Source organism: Chrysochloris asiatica, unplaced genomic scaffold (genome assembly GCF_000296735.1).
Source record: "Chrysochloris asiatica unplaced genomic scaffold, ChrAsi1.0 scaffold00013, whole genome shotgun sequence".
NCBI classification, from domain to species: domain Eukaryota; kingdom Metazoa; phylum Chordata; class Mammalia; order Afrosoricida; family Chrysochloridae; genus Chrysochloris; species Chrysochloris asiatica.
Window position 1 is genome coordinate 21,585,194 of NW_006408531.1, and position 25,155 is coordinate 21,610,348.

Genomic DNA, 25,155 nt, shown 5'->3' on the forward strand with positions numbered 1-25,155 from the left:
AAGTGCTGTCAAGTCAGTTCCAACTCATAGCATCCCTGTGTAGGGTTTCCACAGAGCAGCTGGTGGGTTTGAACCACCTACCTTGTGGTTAGCAGTTCAGTGCTGTTCCTACAGCACCACACCATACATATTTGCATGTATTAGGCAACATATAACATAAACACTACAGAGTCTTCTTATAAACAGTTTATTATAAACACATCTTTTGAACAGTATGGACATATGGTACCTTTTCAGGTAGGGTATCTTTGTGTAAATTGCAGTAAATTTTCAGTTGGAAATTAATTGACGCTGTTTCTTTCCAAAGAAAGATAAATCTTTTCTCAAATTGGCAACTATAAAATTTTTAATTTTACAGAAGTTAGAATTGCCCCATCATGAATTTCACACCAAGGGGGTTTACAATCTGTACAGTTTATACTAACTGTATAGTATTTACTAAGACAAAACATTTTTCTGAAAAGACAGTCTTTAGGAAGATAACTGTAGGCTTAAGTAAATTATTATTTTGGCTAATTATGTTATTAGCTGTCAGATTTGTGTATGATGTTTCCACATTTACTTAGGTGGGCTAAGATAGTTAATATCTTTATGATTACCCTCCCGCGCAACTCCAAAGCAAGATAAGGTGATAGCTACTGCTGTGTTCACTGTTCGAGTTACTTCTTCTGGTGTCTTCCCCAGCGATGGATTCACTTCCATTATATCTAATCCTGAGAGTAGCCCTACAGAAGCAAATAGGAATGTCATTTATAAAATAGTTGACATTTTTAATTCAGTACAGACTAACTTGAGAGATTAGCCAAGAATGTAAAGAAATGGTAACCAACCAAAAGCACTTAGTTACTGCGTTGTGTGAAGACGTCTGCTTTTTTTAAAAAATGTTTTATTATGAATTATGTGATAGTTTACATGGGAAGAAGTCTGCTTTTGAAGTGTACTTAGGCACTTGGTTTTCAAATCGGAATGATTTGATTCAAGTCAGAAAGTTCATGGATAAATGGAATTAAATATAATGGATTTTTCCACAAATTTTTTGAAGCCCCTTCATGTATCCTGGCTGCTTAGACCCTAGATCTTTACCTACCTGTTTTGTAAATTTCTTCTGTAATATAGAGACCTTCTCTATAAGACAGACCTCCTAGGACTGGTGTGCCAGTAGCTGGTGTGAAAGACGGGTCCAGTCCATCAACATCAAAACTCAGATGAATTGGCCTTTTCTTTCTTTGAAGAGGCAGGAAAGAAATTCGGATTAAAGATGATGATTTAATGTGTAATAGGTAAGTACAGTTCTTACCCTGCTTTGTAAAACATGACAACCCTGGGAAGTTCCAAGATTTAAAACTATTGCTAATTGACATTGATTAGTGTCACTAGTAAGCCCTCAATATTTGTGTTGTCCATATACACAAACAGACACACAAGCATCGTACCTTCCTAGTAGATAGCTGAGTGTTTCTTCCATCACTTTACCAATCCCCAGCTTGTCCACTTCACTCATCGAAAAGAACTTAATACCCAAAGTTTTCAAAATGTAGCTAGGAAAGAAGAGACGTTAAAATAATAAACAATTAATGGGGAGACTGACTTAAATCAATCCCCATTTCAATCATTTTCACGAATACAATTCAGTAGCATTAACACCACAGTGTGGTTCCAAGGTGTGGTTCCAAGATTTTCATCACCCTTAGTAGACAAGATTGCCACTTTGGCAGCAGTACCCCATTCATTTCTCACCTGCGCCTGGTTGTTATTGTGAAGTGCCATCGAGTCAGTTCCGACCCATAGCAACCCTGTATAGGGTTTCCAAGGAGCAGCTGGTGAGTTTGAACCACCAAACTTGCAGTTCAAATGACTTTGCAGTCTGGCGCATTAATCCACAGCACCACACCAGAACTCTTGCTCCTGGTAATCACTAGTAAACATTTGTCTCTGTATTTGTCAATTTTGGATATTTTGAGTAAGTGGAGTCACACAATATTTGTCCTTTTAAGATTCATCCATGTATGAAGCCATTTATTTTTATGTCTGAGTAATATTTATGTATATGCCATATTTTTTGTATCCATCTGTTGATGGGGATTTAGGTAGTTTCTACCTTTTGACAATTGTAAATACTGCTGAAATGAACATTGGTATACAAGTTTCTCTTTGTATTCCTGCTTTCAGTTCTTTGGGGTACATACTTGGTGTCGAAGAAATTGAGCAACATATTATATTGGACAAATCTGCTTTTTTTAAAGACCTCTTTAAAGTCTTGGTGTCGCATTAGGACTAAGATGCACTTGATGCAGACCATGGTGTTTTTAGTCACTTCACATGCATGTGAAAGATGGACAATGAATGGGGAAGACTGTAGAAGAATTGTTGCATGTTAACTGTGGTGTTATCAAAGAATATTGAGAGTACAATGGACTGCCAAAAGAAAGAACAAATCTGTCCTGGAAGAATAGCTCTTTAGAAGCAAGGGTGGCAAGATTGGTCTCTTGTATTGTGGAAATTTGTCAGGAAGGACCAGTTCCTGGAGAAAGACACCATGCTTGGTAGAGTGGAGGATCAGTAGAAAAGAAGACCCCCAGCAAGATTGATTGGCACAGTGACAGCAACAATGGGGTCAAGCATAATGACAATTGTGAGGATGGTGTAGGACCTGGCAGTGTTTCATTCTGTTGTGCATATAGGGTCACTGAGAGTCAGAATCCACTCTATGGAACCTAACAGCAACCTTGGTATAGAATTTCTGGGTCACCTAAGGTGACCAACTGAGTTGAAGTCACCTCAACAGCAGTGGGTTTAGTTTGTTTTTTTGGTGTGGTAAATGTACATTTAGCTTTTCAAAATATCCACAGGGTTACCTATGGTGGACGAGTTTCAGTGGAGCTTCCAGACTAAGATAAACTAGAAAGAAGAAGAGGCAGACTACTGAATGTTTAACCACTGAAAACCTTATGAATAGCAGTGGAACACTGTAAGATAACACCAGAATATTGATTGTCAGAACATGCTGATGAGTAGCACCACAGTATTGTCAGATACAGTGCTGTAAGATGAGCCCCTCAGGCTGGAAGGTACTCAAAATACAACTGAGGAAGCTGACTGATGATGTGAATGGAGTAAAGCTTTCAGGACCTTCATTTGCTGATGGGACACAATTGAAAATGAGGAGAAACAGCTGTGACATCCATTAATAAAAGGAACATGGACTGTATGAAGTATGAATCTCAAAAAATGGAAGTTGTCAAAATTGAAATGGAACACATAAAGATTGATATCCTTGGCATTAGCCGAAATGGAACTGGTATTGGCCATTTTGAACCAGAAAGTTATATGATTTACTATGCTAGGAATGACAGAAGAGGAATGGTGTCGTGTTCATCATCAAAATGAGTATTTCAAGATCTATCTAGAAATATAATGGTGTCTGTGATTGGGTAATATCCGTATACCTACAAGGAAGATCAGTTCATACAACTATCCATATTTATGCACCAACCACTAAAGCCAGTGATGATGAAGTCAAAGAATTCTACCAACTTTTTCAGTCTGAAAGTGATCAAACATGCAACAAAGATATATTGATAATAACTGGTGATTAGAAGGCAAAGGTTGGAAACAATGAGGAAGGATCAGTAGTTGGAAAATATGGCCTTGGTGATAGATATGGTACTGGAGATCACATGATAAAATTTTGCAAGACCAGTGACTTATTCATTGCAAATACATTTTTAAAACAACATAAAAGATGACTTGTAGAAAAAAAAAAAAAGTTGTATACACATGGACCTCACCAGATGTACTACACATAAATTGACAACATCTTGGCAAGAGTTGGCGGAGAAACTCCTTATCAATAGCAAAAACAAGGCCAGGTGCAGACTGTGCTTACATGCAAGTTTAGGCTGAAGCTGAAGAAAATTAAAACAAGTCCATAGAGCCAAAATATAACCATGAACATATCCCCCCTGAAGTTAGGGATCATCTCAAAAGCAGAGTTGATGTGTTACACACTAATGACTGAAAGCTAGAAGAGTTGTGGAATGAGGTCAGGAACATACAGGAAGAAAGCAAGTCATTAAGACAGAAAAGAAGGAAAAGACCAAAATGGATGTCAGAAGAGGCTCTGAAACTTGTTTTCTAGCTTGAGCTGCTAAAGCAAGTGGGAGAAATGAGGAGTTAAAAGAATTGAACAGAATGTTTAAAGGGCAGCTCAGGAAGATATAGTCAAATATAATTAAATGTGCAAACACCTGGAGTTAGGAAACCAAAAGGGAAGAACATGTTCATTTCTCAAGCTGAAAGAAGTGAAATGAAAACACAAGCTTCAACTTGAAACACTGAAGGATTCTGGAGTCCTAGTGTGGCACTGTGGGTTAATGTGTCAGACCAATACCGTTTGAATTATAAGGTCAGCAGTTCAAGCTCACCAGTCACTCCTCGGAAACCCTATACAGGGTTGCTATGGGTTGGAATCAACTCGATGGCACTTAACAACAACAACAGCATGGGCAAATTACTGAATAATGCAGAAAGCATCAAAAGAAGATGAAAGGAATATACAGAGTCAGAGTCACTGTATCAAAAAGAAATGGTTAACAATCCAGGGAAAGGAAGCTTGCTAACAGACTCTGAAAACCATGACTTAATTCACTTGGACACAATGCTACCAACTCCCACCACCATGGCCATCTTCAACCCACAGTGGTCACTCAAAAAGGATTTTTCAACTGAGACTAATTAACTTAACTATGAAACTCTATCTCCTCATAATGCCTTAATTAGGTCCTATTATTCCCAAAGAAAGGAGCTCTGGTCGCACAGAGCTGGTTATAAATCAGGCTGCTAACCTCAAGGTCAGCAGTTCTAAACTACCAGCTGTTCCGTGGGAGAAAGATGAGACTTTCCGCTCCTGTAAAAGATTTACAGCCTCAGAAACCCTATACAGGGTTGCTACGAGTCAGAAGTGACTCCATGGCACACAGCTACCACCACCGCCACCACCATTCCCAAAGGAACCCTGGTGATGCAGTGGTTAAGTGCTGCACTGTCAACCAAAAGGTCAGAAATTCGAACCCACTAGTTGCTCCATGGAAGAAAGATGAGGCAGTAGGTTCCAGTAAAGATGTACAACCTTGAGGACTCTAATGGGCTGTGAGTTTGACTAGACTACAGTGGCCAAGATCCTAGCATTGCAACTCAATGTTCTGTTGACATTAGATGAATGCACGTGGAAGCTGTTGTCTTCAAAGCAATCTCAAAAGAGCGTTGTGATGAGCTCATCTGCTTCTCAACTGGCTAATGGCTTCAACAACTGGCACACCAAAGATCTATTTGCTATGTGCTTGTTGTGCAGTCTGATGGGGGTAGGAGAGGAAAGAGATGGCAATATTGAAAAAGCTAATATGATGCAATGGGTATCACCGAATCATTCCTGTGAAGAATGTTGAATTGACAAATGTTGTGTCGTATATATTTTTACAATAAATGCAAAAAAAGAAGGAGAAAACCACAAATGGAGTGGAGTAGGGTGGGGAGCAAAGTTAAGGTAAAAACCCAGTGCTACACTGTCAATTTCAAAATGAAGTAATGAAGAAGTGTTCTGTGATGAGAAAATCATTTGTGATACTGGTTTAATGTTGCAAGTGGAACATTTAAAATTGTTTAACTCTCTGTGGTTACCATGGTAAATGGTTTTGGAAGTCCTCGGGGTTTAGGGCACTGCCTAAAACCTGGATCTGTCTGGTTGTGGCCAATTTTTGTTTTTAACCACTAATTAAACTCAGGTTGTTCAATTAAAAAAAAAAGAAGAAGAAATGGTTGACGTTCAACCATTTCAAGTGATAGCATATGATCAAGAAAGAACCCATGGTACTGAATGAAGAAGTCTAAGGTGCACTGAAGGCATTATCAAAAACAAGAGCCCAGGAACTAATGGAATGTAAATTAAAATCTTTTAACAAACTAATGTAGAAATGGAGGCACTCACTTATCTGTGCCAAAAAATTTGGAAGACAGATACCTAGCCAATTGGAAGAGATCCATATTTATGCCCATGCCAAAGAATGGTGACCCAACAGAATGTGGAAATCATTGTACAATATCATTAATATCATAAATGCAAGTAAAATTTTGCTAAAGATAATTCAAAAACAACTGCAATAGTGCATTGACAGGGAGCTGTCAGATGGTTCTAGCCACATTCAGACAAGAAACAACTGCAATAGTGCATTGACAGGGAGCTGTCAGATGGTTCTAGCCACATTCAGACAAGGATGTGGAATAAAGGATATTATTGCTGATGTCAAATATAACTTGACTGAAAACAGAGAATACCAGAAAGATGGTGATTGTTGTTAAGTACCATCATATACATTTCTGTTCATGGTAACCCTATATAGGGGTTCAAACTAACAGCTAGTGGGTTGTAACAGTTGTACCCTGTGGTTCGCAATCCAGGGCTTATCCACACCAGGTCCAGAAAGACATCTGCTTGTGCTTTATTCACTACACAAAGGCTTTAGACTACGTTGATCATCACAAACTATAGATAACATTGCGGAACACTTCATTGTGCTCATGAAGAACCTGTACATAGACCAAGAGGCAGTCATTTGAACAGAATAAGGGGACACTGAATGGTCTAAAATGAGAAAAGGCGTGTGCCAAGATTGTAATCCTTCAACATATTTATTCATTCTGTATACTGAAAAAATGATCTGAGATGCTGGGTTATATGAAGAAGAATGTGGCATCAGGATTGGAAGAAACTTTATTAACAAGCTGATATATGCAGATGATACAATCTTGCTTGTTGAAAGTGAAGAGGACATAAAATACTTACTGATGAAAATCAAAGACCACAATCTTCAGTATTGGGTTGTACCTCAATGTAAAGAAAACAAAATCCTCACCACTGGACCAATTATGATAAGTGAAGAAAAGATTTCTGTCAAAGATGTCATTTTGCTTGGATTCACAACACTCATGGAAGCAGCAATTAAGAAATCAAACGATGTATTACACTAGGCAAATCTGCTGTACAAGACCTCTTTAAAGTGTTGAAGAGCAAAGATGTCAGCTTGAGCACTAAGGTGCACCTAACCCAAGTCATGGTATCTTCAATAGCCTGTTATGCATGCAAAAGTTGGACAACGAGTAATGAAGACCATAGAAGAATTGATGCATTTGAGTTATGGTGTTGGAGAAGGATATTAAAAGTACCATGGAGTTCCAAAAGAAAAATCAAATCTGTCTTGGAAGAGTACAGCCAGACTGCTTCTCAGAGGCCAGAGTGGCAAGACTTAGTCTTTCATACTTCAGACTTGTCACCAAGAGGGAACAGTCCCTGAATAAGGCCATCATGTAGAGGTCAGTGAAAAAGAGGAAGACACCCAAGGGGATGGATTGGCACAGTTGCAATAGGAATGGGCTCAAGTGTAACAACGTTTGAGAGGATGGTTCAGGACCGGGCAGTGTTTCATTTTATGATGCATAAGGGCTCTATGAGTCAGAACTGACTTGACCTGAAAAAACAATGACTGATGGTGTTAGTATTCTCGTGATTTTTGGCCACTAGAGAAATGTGATTGATTGTTTATCTTTTAGTTGTTCAGTTGTAGGTCATTTAAATCATTACTAAGAGTATAAATTAAGTTCATTAGTTATAATCATCATGTTGTGCTACCATTATCAATTTGTAAAAGTCTTTTGTCACCCCAAATTCAGTAACCCTCATGCAATAACTCTCTATTTCCCTCCCCCTAGCCCCTGATAGCCAGTAATAAAACTTTGATACTATGTCTTTTAAAGGAAAAGTTATTGTGGTAAATATGTGAAATTCTTAGGTTTTGTGAATTGTGTTTTATATAGAGAAATAAAGAGCAGGTCTAGACCAATAAAGCATACTGAATACATAAAGGGGACAGAAATGAAAGTAAATCACATCAAGGAATGTACTTACTGTTCACCAGGATCCACATCTCTCAAGCCAATGTATACAATGTCTTTAGCAGATATGCAGGGAGTCACCCAAGATAATCCCGGTATATCAGGAATCTAAAATTGCAATGTTTCCATTTGGTTACTGTTCCTCTATAGTAAATCTTTAGGGGTCCCTAATAGTGCAAATGGTTAGTTCTTGACTACCAGCCAAAAGGAGTCCTGGTGTGGCGCTGGAGCTAAATGCACCAGACTACAAAGCCATTTGAACTGCAAGGTCAGCAGTTCAAGTTCACCAACTGCTCCTTGGAAACCCTATAGTGTCGCTATGGGTCGGAACCGATTCTGCAGCACTTAACAACAACACCAGCCAAAGGTTGATGGTTGAAACATCCAAAGTCGCCTCAGAAGACAGACCTGTTGATCTGCTACCAAAAGTTCACAGCCTTGAAAACTTTCTGGAGCAGGTATGCTCCGCCCATGGGGTTGTCATGAATTGGAATTGACAGTAACTGACTACCACATCAAGAGTAAATCTTACTTTTAAAATTAGGAAGACAGGTAAGGTTGCATATATCTAATATTTAGCACATAAGAATGTACATACATCTTAAATTTAGCGGAAGCCATGTTTTTTTCAGTCACAAAATTAAGGAAGGGATGTCTTTTTACCCTTGTGATACCTTTGATGCCTTGGCCTTACACAGCCTCACCCTGGTATCCAGATGTAACCTGACCATTTATCAGAGTTTACCTGCTTTGTGCCTCACTTATAGAGTTCTTCCATAAGAAATCTGTGCTTCCATTACTTTGATAAAAGCCTTCTGACTTCTCCTTCTCAATAAGGTACTTAATTCAAAAGAAGGTCTAGGGTGACCTGAAGAAATTTTTGACCAAACCTCACACCATCATGTAATATCTGCTTTGTTCTGGAACTTGGTGGTTTTGCAGTGCTAGATAGACATTTTCCAACTTTATAGATCTATCACTTGGTCATCAGTGCAGGAAAGAATTACTCCTGAATATTTCACATAAGGAGGTTTGAATCCCCGTGTATCATCATAAAGATTAATATACTGTAGGTGCTATACAAAACAATAAAAGTCTAAAACTATATTGTTTAATTTTGATCTGGAATTTCATCGTACATATTTTATAATAGAAATTTGTAGGGAACAAAGGGATAGCCCTTCTTCCTATGATTTAGAGATATAGTTTGTATATTTCTTCATAAGGATGTTAATATAAATCACTATGTTGTTAAGTGCCATCAAGTCAGTTCCAGCTCATAGCAACTCTCCATAGAGTTCCCATGGAGCTGCTGGTGGGTTTGAACTGCACACCTTGTGGTTAGTCATTCAGTGCTTATCCTACAGCACCACATTAAAAATCCCCTATAATATGTATTTATTTTTAATAAATTTGTAAGAATAAGAGGTTGAATGGTATATTAGAAAGAGATAGGAGTTAGGAGACCTGGTTCTGGGCCTTCCCTTGCTATATGCTTGGAATATGATCTCAGAAAGGTGCTAGACTCTGAGCTGATAACTTGTTTATAAAGGAGTATATTTACTAGAGGAGTGCGGTGATTCTGTGGAATAAGCACTAGGCTACGAACCATAAGGTAAGTGGTTCAAGCCCACCAGCCAATCTGTGGGAGAAAGATGTCGCTTACATCAACCACAATGATTTACAGCTTCAGAAACCCCATACAGGGTCACTGAGTCAAAATGGACTTGATGGCACCAACAACAACTGCCTCAAGGTGCAAACAGTTTATGTGCTTGCCTAAATTTTTTAAAAGATTGGGGTTCGAGTCTATCCAAAGTACCTCAGAAGAAAGGCCTGCCACCTACTTTAAAAACAACAACAATCAGCCATTGAAAACCTTGTGGAGCACAGTTCTACTCTGACACACATGGGGTTGCCATGAGTTGGAGTCGAATCAACAGCAAATGATAGTATTCCACCTACTAAAAAGGTTAGCTCTGAGAATCAAAAGGTAAGATGTATGCAAAGTCAGTTTGCAAACTACCAAGTAAGATAAAGGCAGACAGCTTTGCCCAGTTTTATCAGCCAATCCTTTACTTCCTGATTGCAGAGAATATGGATTGAAGTTGCACCAAGAAAAAGATGATGTTGTTAAGTGAGGTTGAGTCAGTTCCAACTCATAGCAACCCTGTATGACCTTGTGGTTCAAACCGACTTTGTGGTCTAGTGCTTTATCCCACAGCACCACACCAAGATGACATAGGGGTTCTTAGTTCCTGTCCACCACCTGAACTTTTACTAAAGATTACTCTTTTCTAAGAAAATGTCAACCAGTCATTCACCTTTCCCTGTAGTTCCTTCAGGAGAAAAGACACAGGTTGTCCATGCAAGTTCCCACTTGTGGTTGTCTGTGGAGTGTTGATATCCGTGTGGGCATCCACCCAAACAACACAGAGATCAGGGTGGACTTTGGCATGGCCAGAGATGCTGCCAATCGCTAAACTAAAGAAGAAGAAAATTTTTGTGAACATCGGTTCTCAGTGTATCTAACACATACCAACTTACCCTATGTTCCTGCTGCTTGATTTTCATTAAAGTCAAAGTGGCTGCTATTTCACATAGCCTTGAAAATGAAGTTACCAATTAAACATTTGTTTTTTAAGTTTTACACGAAAAATACAGTATATATTACAGTTACAACTTATTTCCAGGTTATAACCAAAGACCAGATGACTTGTAGATGACATCAAGGGCATCATATACATGAAGAAAGCAAAATATAATTAAAAAGACAGGAAAGAAAGAAAAGATAAATATGAATGTCAGAGAGATGACATTGAATGTATGGTAGGTAAAGCAAATGGAGGAAATGAACTAAAAGAGTTGAACAAAGTAATTCAAAGGCTGACTCAAGAAGACAAAGTAAAGTATGACGAAATGTACAAAGATCTGTAGTTAGAAAACCAAAAGGGAAGAACGCACCTGGCTTTTCTCAAGCTAAAATAACTGAAGAAAAAATTCAAGTCTCAACTTGTAATATTAAAGGAGTCTATGGATTATATGAAGAAGATCACAATATCAGGATTGGAGGAAGACTAATTAACAACTTGAGATATACAGATGATATAACCTTGCTTGCTGAAAATGAAAAGGAATTAAATTACTTACTGATGAAGATCAAAGACAACAGCCTTCAGTATGGGTTACAACTCAATGTAAAGAAAACAAAAGTCCTCACCACTGGACCAATACATAGCATCATGATAAATCGAGAAAAGATTAAAGTTGTTAGACTTCATTTTGCTTGGATCCACAATCAATACTCATGGAAGCAGCAGTCAAGAATCAAACAACATATTGCATTAGGTAAATCTGCACACGATCTCTTTAAAGTGTTCAGGAGCAAAGGTATTGGTTAAGAGAACCAAAACACGTGACCCACTCCATGTTTTCAGTAATTTCATATGCATGTGAAAGTTGAATAATGAATCGGGAAGACAGTTGAAGAATTGGTGCATTTGAGTTATGGTGTTGGAGAACAGTGGACTGCCAGAAGAACAAACAAATCTGTTTTGGAAGCAGTACAACCGGAATGCTCCTTAGAAGCCAAAATGGCTAGACATTGTCCCTCATACTTCAGACATATCACGAGGGACCAGTCCCTGGAGAAGGACCTCATGCTGGGTAAAGTGAAGGGTCAGTGAAAAAGAGAGATTAATTGGCACAGTGGCAGCAGCAATGTATTCAAGCATAGTAATGATTATGAGGTTGTCACGGGACCAGACAGTGTTTCGTTCTGTTGTGCATAAGGTTAATATGAGTCCGAACCAATTCGATAGCACCTAACAAAAACAGCAACATGGAGCAAATAAAGCTGAGTGACTTTGGGCGGGAGACTTGCTTGCAGAGTGCGGTGCTACTAGGTGCTACGTTTGCTCACCCGTGAAGCTGGACCTGAGTGCCTACAGGCTGAGGCTTATGGTGGAATGATGTGTCCTGTGGGCATTTATGAGCAGCTCTAAAAGCATTTTATAACATTGTACAAACAGAGAGGCTTGCCTGTGGGCATGGCGGAGGAGAAGCTTCCTGACTAGAAGAACTGTGTCCTAAGCATTTCTGACCCTGAGTCATACATAACTTGTTAACATAACTGTGCGTGTGGTGTCTGGGTTCTGTGTGGTCATTGTAATGAATTACAGGACCCAACTGAGTAGAGCGCTGTGGGAAGGTTGGTTTGTTGCTCATTTTTTTTTTGGCAATTGCTATCACACAGGAGTAAAATTTTGTTGAAGATAATTCCAAAATAGTTGCAGTAGTACATAAGCAGGGAACTGCCAGAAATTCAAGTCAGATGCAGAAAAAGAAAAGGAGTGATGTGTGTCATTGCTGATATCACATGCATCTCGACTGAAAGCAAATTATACCAGAAAGAGGTTTACTTGTGTTTTATTGACTATACAAAGACATTCCACTGTGGGGAATCATGAAAATTATGGATAAGATTGTAAAGGGCATGAATTCCCGAACACGTCTCTGTGCTCATGCAGAACCTGTCCACAGTCATTCAGACACAACAAGAGTCTGTTACATAGATCAAAATAAGGAAGGTGTGTGTCAGGATTATATCCTTTAACTGTACTTATTCAATCTGTATGATGAACAAATAAACTGAGAAATTAGACTATATGAAGAAAGACTCAGCATCCAGATTGGAGGAAGGCTCACTAACAAACTGCAATATGAAGATGACATAATTGGGCTTGCTGAAAGCGAAAACTTGAGGAACTTACTGACGGAGATCAAAGACTTGAGTATGGATTACACCTCAACATAAAACAAAAATCCTCACAACTGAAGCAATCAATAGGCAGCATAATAAACAGAAAAGATTAAAGTTGTCATGATTTTATTTTACTTGGAAAAAGTATTTTACATTATTTTATTTTACTTCAATGCCCATGGAAGTAGCAATCAAGAAATCAAATGCATTGTGTAAATCTGCTGCAAAAGACCTTTTAGAAGTGTTCAAGAGCCAAGATATATTACAAAAAAAAAAAAAAATTTTAAAGGAAAAGATTCTGTGGATTATATGACCCAAATCATAGTATTTTCAGTCACCTTAAATGCATGTGAAATGTGGACAATGGCTAAGGAAAAGTGAAGGAAAATTGATGTATTTAAATTACGGTGTTGATGAAGGATATTGAATATACCATAGGCTGCCAGAAAAATGACCAAATCTGTGTTGGAAAAAATACAACCAGAATGCTCTCAGAAGCAAGGGTGGCAAGATTTTGACCAATCCCTGAAGAAGAACATCATGCTTGATAGAGAGTCCGCGAAAAGAGGAAGACCCTCAGCAAGACGGATTGGCACAAAGATGGCAGCAGTGAATCCAGAACAGTTCACGTTTGTGGAGATGACATAGGACCAGCCAGTGTTTCCTTCTCTTATACACAGGGTCACAAATAGGTCACAATGATAACCTTCAAATAAGGAAAGGTGTGTGTCAGGGTTATATCCTGTTAACTATAGGTATTTGTATATCCTGTTAAATATAGGTATTTGTATATCCTGTTAAATACCTGTATATGAATTTCAAAAAGTTTGTATTATAATTACTAATTTCACCATGGAAAATAGACTTTGTAATTGTTAGCCTAAACAAGCTGTTTATGTTATCAGTAGCCAGTATGAATTTTCTTGGTGCTTATTTATATAGAGATGCAAATCTGTGTTGAATATTTTACTGAAATCATTCATATTCATTTTATTTTATGCCATAATAGGTTAACATAAAGATACTGAAAAACTTCAAATAGAGCTAAGTGTATGCTTCCATAAGAAAGTGTCCAATAAAATTCTAAGGAAAAAATTGGTAAAAACAAAACAAAAAACATGACCTTTGGAACGAATATAAGTGGAAATTGGAAAACATCCATCAGTTCTTTGCTTTCTATATTTTCTCTAATCTCATGAGCTTGGCTATCCTTTATTCTTTATTGTACCAGATTCCCATAAACAATCATTAAACAAGACCTGTGATCTCCACCGAGGACCAAGCTGGTTCTCCCAGTCTTCTTGACTTCTGACACCATAGCAGCCAGCTGCTCGTTAGCTTTTCCCACTGACCTCGGATTCTTCACTTTTTGAAAGGGATTGTCATTCGGGACATCAGCAAAGGGCATATCTCCATAATCTTTCACATCACATGCTACAATGAGAAGTTTCAGGATACTAAGTTTAAAAAACGCAGATTACAAAACAGTAGATGTAGGATGATTCCAATATGCAAAATAAATATATCTTTAAAGGTATAAGCAAAGAAAAAGTCTGGAAAGACTATGAAAGTAGAAACCGTGTGTTTACCTCCATCATTCCACCTCTGCCTCAGACAGTGCCTGAGACTTCTTGAATCTATAAATTAGGCTAGACACTCAGAGGTAACAGCTTTCCATGTGATTTAGGTCTGAGGAGTGATTGTCTCTCTTGGTCTCCTTCTCTCTCTCCCTGTAGCGTACTCTTATTTTCTCTCTCCCATCTGTGCTTTCTAGTTTTCTATGTTGTTGTCCCTGTATAGCGTTTCCAAGAGCAGCTCGTGGGTTTGAATGCCGGCCTTGTGGTTAGCAGTCCAGTGCTGATTCTACACGCCACACCAGGACTCCATTTTCTGTGATAAATATGTTTTATTTTTGTAATAAATGCATAGTTAAGAAAAGAATATGTATTTATACCCCAAATAAAATACAGTAATATTTTCTAAAAGTTCCAACTCTAAAAGCAGACTTTGGTTTTAATCCAACCTGTCCATAATGCCTGCCTCATGGTGTTATGAGACTGAAATAAAACTATGGGTCTAGCCTTGAGTGTAATGCTTAAGAGGGCTCAGGATATGAAGGCTTTATTATTATAGTTTGTTTGTTTTTTTCAATAGGAAAGAAAAATGCTCCTATGAACCCTGGTATGTTTCCTAAAATACGAAAATACAGAGCTTCATACAATATGGTGACATGGGGTCAGGCCAGTGTTCTGTAGGTAACTGACTCTTTATTATGGACTTTATTTATTTATGTTTCCATGATTCAGTAACACATTCAAGAGATTTAACCTAATATAAAATGTTACCAAATTATGTTTGTTAACAGAGGAAATTAATCTATTTATTCAAACAAGCTTTGTGTTCTCTATTGAGTGTTTTGTTTTATTTAGGTATACTTTTTATTAATTAAAATGTACCCATTTCAAGTGTACAGATCAATGAGTTTTAAAAAGATCTCCAACTCCACGGCACACAACTACCACTGCCACCACAGTCATGCAACCACCACCACCATCGAGTTGTAGAACACTTCCTTTAGCCTCAATAGTTCCACACCCCAGACCCAGGCTACCACTGGTTTCCTTTCTGTTGCTGCTATATTTTGTCTTTTCTATAACTTCATACAAATGGAGTCATGCAGTAGGTAGCCTTTTGTGTCTGGCCAGTTTCACCTAGTATGATTGAGATTTATCCGTGTCCTTACCTATGTCTGTCCCATTTTGGGGGGCCTGGTGTAGCATTGTGGGTTAATGCACTGGACTGCAAGGTTGGTTTGACCTGCAAGGTCAGTGATTGAAATTTTCCAGCTGCTTCTTGGAAACCCTATACAGGGTCACTATGAGTTGGAACCAACTCGATGGCACTTAACAACAACAACACTATCCCATCTTAAAGATGTATCACGTTTTGTTTGCCAGTTGCTGAACATTTCCTTGCTTTCATTGTTCTATTACAAATAATGCTACTACAAACATCTACAAGTCTTTGTGTGAACATCTTTCACTTCTCTTTGGTAAATATTTAGGAGAACTCCTGGGTCAAAGGGAAAACACATGTGTAACTATTTTAGAATCTGACAGAGTGTTTTCCATTTTGCATTTCTACCACCAATATCTGATGGTTCCAGTTTTCTGCATCTTCACCAACACTTTCATCCAAACTTAAAACTCTCCAGTACCATTGAGTAGATATCAGTTCATAGTAGTCCTGTAGAACACAGTAGACTTGTTCTCCAGGGTTTCCAAGGCAGTTAATCTTTACAGGAGCGGACAGTCTAATCTTTCTCCCACAAAGCAGCTGGTGGATTTGAACTGCCAACCTTCATTAGGGTTTTATATGTAGAAATACATATAAATGCATATAAATTGTAATAAATGCAAACAAGCTTTCTGTTCTCTGTTGAATGTTTTGTTTAATTTAGGTATATTTTAAAGTCTATACTTTAAAAATATGTATAATTTGCATTTGCAAGTTTATGCATATGTATGAGGGAGCTTCAAAAAGTTCATGGAAAAAAAATCCCTTCTTTTTCTATTCCATTTCCCCACAACCATTTTGAAGCCCTTTATATATGTGTGTGTGTCTCTGTGTATATGTGTGTGAGAGAGAGAATACAGACTCACACACACGCTATGCAGATTAATTTCCTTCCACAAATAAGGACCCTCATACTAACAGTAGGTGTTCCTAGGTGGCACACACAAAGAGTAAGTGCTTGACAATCAAACCCACTCAGAGGCCTTGGAAGACAGACCTGGTGATCTGCTTCTGAAAGGCCACAGCCTCGAAAATCCCTGAAAAGCTGTTCCAGGCACACATATGGAGTGGCCATGAACTGACTTGTCAGCAAATAGCAACAGCTTGGTGGCAACATACTTCCTGCTGGCCCTTACCTTCTGTTTTCAAGCCCCCAACTCCCTCCCATCTTCTATAACCCCTAGTCCAGCACTAAACACACTGATTTTCTTATACAATAGTTTGATTTGAAAGACTAGATATGAGGGGGCTTGAGAAAGTTTGTGGAAGAATGAACTAAAAAATCATAAAAGTTTAAACAAACTTTTTGAAGCCCTCTGGTATCAGAGTAAGGATATTTGTTCTCATCTCAAGGAATATTCATCCAACAATATTTCTGAGCATTCTCCCCATATGCTGCTTATTTTATACGATAGGTTTCTAAGATTATAACCAATACTGCAATTCTGTGATATAAATATCACTCCGTATCCACCGAATTTAGCAAACCCCTGCTCCTTCCTTCAGAGTGGGGGAGGAAATCAAGCTGATTCTTTCAACTGAAATTTTACCTTGTTCTTGAAGTTTCTCAAGTAGACCAGCTTTTCTCAATGCAATAGGACCTTCTTCCACCCCTCCTCGTGGCTGAACAATTGAAACAATAAAAGAATTCAGACATTATCATGACTGTCAGATATCGACAATAGAAAGAGTTATCATTATTTAACCAGCTCAATAGTCACTATCATTTTTTTTTAGCTCCTACAGTGCCAGGAATTTACATGATCTTGTTTAATCTTCACAGCAAAGTAGATTGAATTACTTACTCCTGTATCAATCATAAAGGAGCTCTAGTAGTGTAATGGTTATGAATTGGGCTGTGAACCGCAAGGTCAGCAGTTCGAAACTACCAGCTGTTCTGCGGGAGAAAGATGAGGCATTCTGCTCCCGTAAAGATTTACAGCCTTGGAAACCCTGTACAGGGTCGCTATGAGTCGGAACCGACTCCACGGCACATAACAACAACAACAACATATCAATCATAAAGACCTATGTAATTTTTTTAATGTAATTTTTCTGACAACACCCAGCTAACAAGTCTCGCCTAAGTTCACATCCAGGCTCTTTAGACTTGGCGTTCCTTCTTCCCATCTTATCATGTTATCAACATGCTACTGTGGTTGTTGTTGTCGTAAGTGCTGTCGAGTCAATTCTGACCCATAGAGCCCTGTATAGGATTTCCAAGGAGCAGCTGGTGAGCTTGAACCACCAACCTTGTAGTGCAAACGACTTTGCAGTCCACAGTGCCACACTGCCAAGTCAGTTTTGACAAAAGTGCACTTTTCCAAGGTTTTTTAGGATGTAATCATTACTGGATCAGATTGCCAAGTCTTTCTCCCTCCAAATGCTGGGTGGGTGTGAACCAGCAACCTTTTGGTTAGCAGCTGAGCACTTAAGTATTGTGCCATCAGAGCTCCTCATTGTTGTTATTAGGTACCATCGAGTTGGTAACAACTCATAACGACCTTATTATGCACAACAGAACAGAAGTGCCCGATCGATCCTGGACCAACCTCAATTATTGCCACACTTGAGCCCATGGATGCTGCCACTTTGCCAATCCATCTCTCTGGAGGTCTTCCTCTTTTTCTCTGACCCTCCACCTTACCAAACATGATACCCTTCTCCAGCGACCCTCCTGACAATATGTCCAAAGTATGAGAGACAAAGTTTGTCCATCCTGGCCTACAAGTAGCACTCTGGCTGCACTTCTTCCAAAACAGATGTGTTTGTTCTTTTGGCAGCCCATGGCACTTTTAATATTCTCCTCCAACACCATAACTCAAATGTGTCAATTCTTCTATGGTCTTCCTTATTCACTGTCCAGTTTTCACATGCATATGAGGTTATTGAAAATACCATGGCTTGGGTCAGGTGCTTAGTCCTCAAGCTGACATCTTTGCTCTTCAACACTTTAAAAAGGTCTTGTGCAGCAGATTTGTCTAAAGCAATACATCATTTGATTTCTTAAATACTGCTTCCACGAAGGTTGATGCAAGAAGAAGTCTTTGACAACTTCAGTCTTTTCTCCATTGATAAGAATGTTGTTTATTGGCCAAGTGGTGAGGATTTTTGTTTTCTTTACATTGAGATGTAATCCATACCGAAGACTGCTGTTTGATCTTCATCATTATCAATATGTTATTTTTGTTAAGTGCATGGAGTTAGTTCCAACTCATGATGAACTTGTATCGGCTTCCTGAGGAGGGTTGGAATCACTGACCTTGATGTGAGCAGTCCAGTGCTTATACTACAACACCACACCAAGACTCCCATTGTGCTGTTATGTGCTGTCAGGTCAGTTCTGACATATAGTGACTGTATACGATTTTCAAAAGCAGCTAGCTGGTGGATTTGAACTGCCAACCTTGAAGTTAGAAGTCCAAGGCTCACTATCAATATAGTAAACACATACTGTGTGCAAATCAAATTCACGACCATTGAGCTGATTCTGACTTATAGTATAGGGTTTCTGAGATGAAATCTTTGGAGGAGCCGTCAAATTCATCTTTTTTCCATGGTACAGGTGCTTTGAACTCCTATCTTATGGCTAGCAACTCAAGCTTAATCCACAGCACCACCAGGGGTCCTTATTTTGTGATAAATGGAGATATAAAGATGAAAATGTGTGGACTTCTATCTTTGTTTGATTAATGCATAAGCAAATAGAGGATTTGGGCATTTAAGGGAAATTGGGATATGCTGATAGTTGCTTCTGTGCAGATACAGGATACCATGGCAACAAAAGCAGCCTGTTTCCCACTGACAGGCCGGGCTGTGTCAGGGAAGACTGCAGGAGGAGGTGGCATGGGAGCTGAGTCTTACAACAAGAGGAGGTGACCAGAAAAATAGGAGGGCAGGATGGAAAAAAATTGTGAACCAAGGAATAGTTTGGGCAAAGGCATAAAATGAAAAAGAGGGTGCCTTGGAAGGGGTCTGTGTGCAGGTTAACAGGGCAGTAAATCTAAGAAATGGACAACAATGAACTGGACCCCAAACCAAACAACAACCCAGTGAATTCAAGTTTCAAGTTGCTCAAGATAGTCAAGGAGAAATGTCTACCTTTGTTGTTTTGTGTTAAGAAAACTAACACGTCCTGCTGACAGAAAGTCTTCTCCAGTCTCCGGATTGAATAGAGGTCTAAAGAAGCAGTTCTTCTATGTATCTTTCTGTTTCTCATTTCCAACAAAGCTTTTAGATACAGAAAGTTACTTGCATTTCGTAGATGAGAAGATGTGTCCAAAGACACACGCATGTCTCCCTAAGACTGGGGATATTATATTCAACTAAACTTTCTTTTCAACTTCAATGCCTGGGTGTCCAGCAAAGCTTCAATACCAAATTCCCTCCATGATGGCAAAGGATTCCCACTTACTCTCCCTTTCACCTTTATTCTTTATTCCATTTTGCCACAAGCATCTCTCTTTCTCCCATGTACATAGAGTGCTGCTTTGGCTCCTATGCTACACTTGGTTTTTGTTTTCCATTATTAGATTACAATCCAAAGTTCTTGAAGTGTGTGTTGTTATTGTTAGCGGCCGCTGTGTCAGCCTCCAACTCATGGAGACCCCATGCACAAGGAAATGAAACACTGCTCTCTTTAATGATAACCCATGGTCAGTTGCAGATTGGGCTGTTGTAATCCATAAGGCTCATTGCTTGGTTTTTGGAAGTAAATTGCTAGGCCTTTTTCCCTAGTCTCCCCCTACAGTGACTTTTAAGAGTACCTGGAAGGCACAAATAGTTAAGTGCCCAGCTACTAGCTAAAAAGTTCACGGTTTGAATCCACTTAGAGGTGCCTTAGAGGAAAATTGGAACTGTGGTTTAATGCACTGGACTGCAAAGTTGCTTTGAACCGCAAAGTCAGCAGTTCAAGCTCACCAGCTGTTCCTTGGAAATCCTATACAGGGTCACTATGGGTCAGAACTGACTTGAAGGCACTTAACAACAACAACAACTTGTACTACCAAGAGGTCACAGCCATTGGAAACCATGGAGTGTAGTTCTACTCCGAAACATGTGGACTCACCATGCGTCGTAATTGACGTAAGAGCAACTGGTTCACAGCAGCAGTTAGAGGGTAGTGATAGTTCTGTGGTAGAATTCTCACCTTCCATGTGGGAGACCCAGATTCAATTCCCAGACAATACACCTCATGCATAGCCACCACCGTCTATCAGTGGAGGGTTGTGTGTTGCTGACGCTGAATGGGTTTCAGCAACTTTCAGACTAAGATGGACTAGGAAGAAGAGTCTGGCAAAAATCAGTCAACAGAAACCCAGAGATGAGGTCATCACAATGGTGTAATCCAATTCCCATCATGAACAGAATTATATTCCACTATATAATAATGTCTGCTCTGGTAGCGTAGTGGTTACGAATTGGGCTGCAAACTGCAAGGTCAGCAGTTCGAAACTACCAGCTGTTCCACAGGAGAAAGATGAGGCTTTCTGCTCCCATAAAGATTTACAGCCTTGGAAACCCTGTACAGGGTCACTATGAGTCAGAACTGAGTCCATGGCACATAACAACAACAACATATAATATAGTCAGATCAAGAGATCAGACGACGTATTGCATTAGACAAATCTGCTGCACAGGAACTTTTTAAAGTGTTGAAGAGCAGAGATGTCAGCTTGAGGACTAAGGTACACCTGACCCAAGCCATGGTATTTTCAATAACCTCATATGGATGTGAAAGCTGGATGGTGAATAAGGAAGATCCTAGAAGAATCAATGCCTTTGAATTATGGTGTTGGAGGAGAATACTATAAGTGCCATGGGCTGCCAAAAGAACTAGTAGATCTGTTTTGGAAGAAGTGCAGCCAGAGTGCTCCTTAGAGGCCAAGATGGCCAAACTTCATCTCTCATACTTTGGACATGCTGTCAGGAGGGAACAGTCGCTGGAGAAGGATATCATGCTTGGTAAGATGGAGGGTCAGAGAAAAAGAGGAAGACCCCCAACAAGATGGATTGGCCAGGTGGCAGCATTGATGGCGTCAAGTGTGGCAGCGGTAGTGAGGTTGGCCCAGGATCTGACATTGTTTCATTCTGCTGTGCATGGGGTCACTATGAGTCGGTTCTGACTCGATGGCACCTAACAACAACAATATAATATGGAGTCCTGGTGTGGTGCTGTGGACTAATGCGTCAGACTGCAAAGTCATTTGAACTGAAAGGTGGGTGGTTCAAGCTCAGCAGCTGCTCCTTGGAAACCCTATACAGGGTGGCTATGGGTCGGAATTGACTCAACAGCAGTTAACAACAACAACAATCTATAGGGTCACCATGAGTCAGAGGACTGACTCAGTAGTAGCTAGCAACGACAACAGCAGTGACTTGTTGTCAGCATTAGGCCTTGAGTGAGGTACAGGGACCAGAGCCTGTTCCATCTATTCCTTCACTCCCTGTCTTCCCATCTTCTTCTTCTTCTTCTTTTTTTTTTTTTCCAAGTCAAACTGTATCCAGCTTTATTAAAGATATTTTCATAAGCAATCATGGTATTCAGGCAGGATGTGGGCAGACAATTGTTAACAGTATACAACAACTTTCAAACTCCCTTCTTAGACGGACTACCGAAATCAGAAAGCCACTATAAATCCCAATGAAGTCTTCATCTGATGGTCTGAACAGGGAAAGTTTAGAGTGAGGGTTGACATTTCACATTTAGCATGTTGTTTAACAACTTTCCATGAGCCGACCCTGACTTTCAGAAAATGAAATGAAAAAGGCAGAATTACCAATCTGAAGACCCACAATCTCAACAAAGCGACCGCTGCTCTTTTGAGGGTGCCACTGAGTAGACACCACTGGAAAGTCCAGGTTCCCTGACACATGAATAACCAGTTCTCTGAGGTCAGGTCCCAACAGGCCTCTGGGTTTATGGGAGTCAAGTCTATGCTGAAGGCAAAGAGGGAGAAGAGGATATAAAGATGTAAAAACAAATTGTACTTTTTCCACACCACACGGCATTTGTGCGCCAAGGTGGCTAATGTGTGTTAACATCAGGGAATCCCTCCTCCTGGGAACCAAGAGGGAGTCTCTCAAAACTAGATGGGAAAGGTGTTTGCTTCCACATCAGTCCAGCTTTGGAGACACTGTATTAGTGCATTTGCCCCTTTCCCCAAAAACAATGAAGCGTTTTGTGTGCTAACAACATAGCTTAAAAAAAAAAAAAAAGTAAAACAAAAGTCTACATTTTTATAAAACTTGATTAAAAAATAGTATTTCAAACTGTACAGCCACCAGAAGTCCACAATTATCAAAAATGCACACACTTCACTTGGCATCCCCAGCACTTCAGCTTTCTGTGCCTGGTCTGTTTTGACATCTCCATTTTCTGCAGGGTTATTTCCATCCTGGCCAGCATCAGCTTTCCCCTTTTTCCCTTTGGGTACCTTCTCTCCCTTCTTTGCAGGGGCCTTTTTAGGCTTAGGTTCTGGTTTTGGAGGAGCAGGTTTAGCAGATAGATAACCTTGCGGATCTCCTCTGAGGTTCATCCTTCACCTTGGCTTTATCTCCCTTAGCATCCCCTTCAACCTTTCTCTTGGGCATGGCTTCAGCGGCAGGGCGCAGGCGCTGGACACAGGGATGCGGCTACACGCGGGCTGTGGTAGATCCGGGGGTCGTTCTCCCCTCTTCTTCACACTGCTCTTCCCATCTTCTTTATGTCAATTACTTATATGCCTTCTTTTATAATTGCTGACAAGTATTTCAATTCTATCATTGTTATAACCTGCTTCAAGAATGTTGTTGTTGTTGTTAAGTGCCGTGGAGTCGGTTCCGACTCATAGCGACCCTGCACAGGGTTTCCGAGGCTGTAAATCTTTACGGGAGCAGAACGCCTCATCTTTCTCCCACGGAACCGCTGGTAGTTTCGAACTGTTGACCTTGCGGTTCACAGCCTGATTCGTAACCACTACGCTACCAGAGCTCCTTAGAATAGGTGAGGTTATTGTCGTTTTTTCAGTTAACTCCAGCATTGAAAGACACACTTTGGTGTCAGCAAAATGTCTGTGTGTTCTGAAAGAGACCTTTGAAGGAACGAGGCACTGTTGACTGAGCCTTATGCAGTTTGGATCTCTAACCTCTGCCCTCTACCCATTTGTTTTGCAATCAAAAGTCAGAGTGGAAAACAAGAGTTTAAAACTAAGAGGGGCAAAACGCTGCTCTGGTGGGCAAAGAGAATTCTGAGAAACCCAGAGAGCACACCATTAAAACACAACTACAAAAAACCATCTTTTAAGTTTCAATTCACAAACTGTCTTCTGTTTGTAATAAATATGTACTCATTTCGTTCCCATTTTAGTGCAGGTCAACATTGATATCTAATGATTTATGTGTTGTTGTTGGTGGTTTTTAATTCCTTTACATTAATTCAGAGTGAGTGTGTTCAGGCAGACAAAAAGAAAAGAAAAGAAAAAGACCACGTATTTAAATCTGCTGGCATGGGTTTGATTCCCAGTCAGGTGAATCTGTGAGTTTCATATCTATTCCTCCTTTGAATGTTGTCAACTTGCCATAGAATTGTCATTCTTTTTCTTTTTACCCTCAGAAAGGCAGATAGAGGACCCTAACTTGTCTACAAACTAGTTTTATGCAATCGCTAAAACCTTAAAACAACACAAGGAGCTTCAAAGAGTTCATGGAAAATGTAATTTAAAAAGATCATGGAACTTTTCCAATAACTTTTTGAAGCCCCATCATATCAATAATTCACAGAGCTGTTTGAAGCAATACTATTTAGCTTATCCAAGTTAACAGAAGCCTGAAAGTTGCCTCCAATGTTTGAAAATTCTCCAGACATGAATTACGTAACTAAACGTATTTTCTTAAAATTCTCTCTCCCTTTACCCAAACACAAGACCATCAAAAGGCAACAAGTGCAACAAACTCTAAATAAGTACCTGCAATGAGGAAGGAGTCCATTTCAACTCAAATGAAAATGCATCCTCTTTAAAAATATGTAAGAAAGTATTTGTAAGATTTAAATAAAATTAGAGTTAGTTGAGATTAGGGGCCATATGAATAAATGGATTTGTGACCATAATTGTACAATGTTGTAATATGATTAAAAACAAAAGACTTTAATTTTTTTCTCCAGAACCAAATTACATCAGGAAACTAAACTAATAAGAAAAAACACCTTAGTAATTGTTAAGTACGAACTTTTCAGATAAATTCTAGTTTTGAAGAGTCTGGTCTTTTACTCACCTGTCCCTTTGAGAAAGGAGCTCCAATGACCCCTACGGATTTTGACTTAGAACTCATGTTTCAGCTCGTCCCTTCACTGCGTCTGAATTCTCCAGCCGTCACCCTCTGTGGCCCTCAGTGACTGAGGGCACACATTTCTTTTCCATTTATAATTGGGTTGAGTCTGTTTACCTTTATTCTAATGAGAGACACTGACTCCACCTACAGAAGAATGGCCCATGTCCACAGAAAGCCTGGCAAAGTTGCTCATACAAGAAATAACTGTCCATCTGATAAGAAGAGAGGGCATATGCACAAGAACACCACAGTTGCAGATAATACCCACTTATCCTGGCTTCAGTGACTGGATGATCAGAGCTCAACCAGAAGTAAAAAGAAGAGGAAAAAAAAAAAAGTAATCT

The 25,155-nt window shown here is 39.4% G+C and overlaps 1 protein-coding gene across 1 annotated transcript; it reads right to left on the reverse strand.

Moving 5' to 3' along the window:
- Nucleotides 1–558: 558 nt before the first annotated feature.
- ARG1 (arginase 1) lies at nt 559–24,811 on the reverse strand. The gene is made up of 8 exons (XM_006834665.1): nt 24,755–24,811; nt 17,053–17,125; nt 13,966–14,140; nt 10,269–10,428; nt 7,958–8,052; nt 1,434–1,538; nt 1,088–1,224; nt 559–725 (listed from the first exon to the last, which is right to left on the reverse strand). Exons 1-8 carry the CDS (start codon nt 24,809–24,811, stop codon nt 559–561), a joined length of 969 nt encoding a protein of 322 aa, XP_006834728.1.
- Nucleotides 24,812–25,155: the final 344 nt, after the last annotated feature.

Excerpts from the sequence above, each read along its gene's own strand:
- ARG1 (XM_006834665.1), bottom strand. The coding sequence starts at position 24,811 with ATGAGTTCTAAGTCAAAATCCGTAGGGGTCATTGGAGCTCCTTTCTCA. Across the intron at positions 8,053-10,268 it reads TGAAGGAACTACAGGGAAAG|ATTCCTGATATACCGGGATT; the intron begins GTGAATGACTGG and ends TTGCAATTTTAG. Across the intron at positions 1,539-7,957 it reads GATGTGGATCCTGGTGAACA|CTACATTTTGAAAACTTTGG; the intron begins GTAAGTACATTC and ends CTTCTTTCCTAG.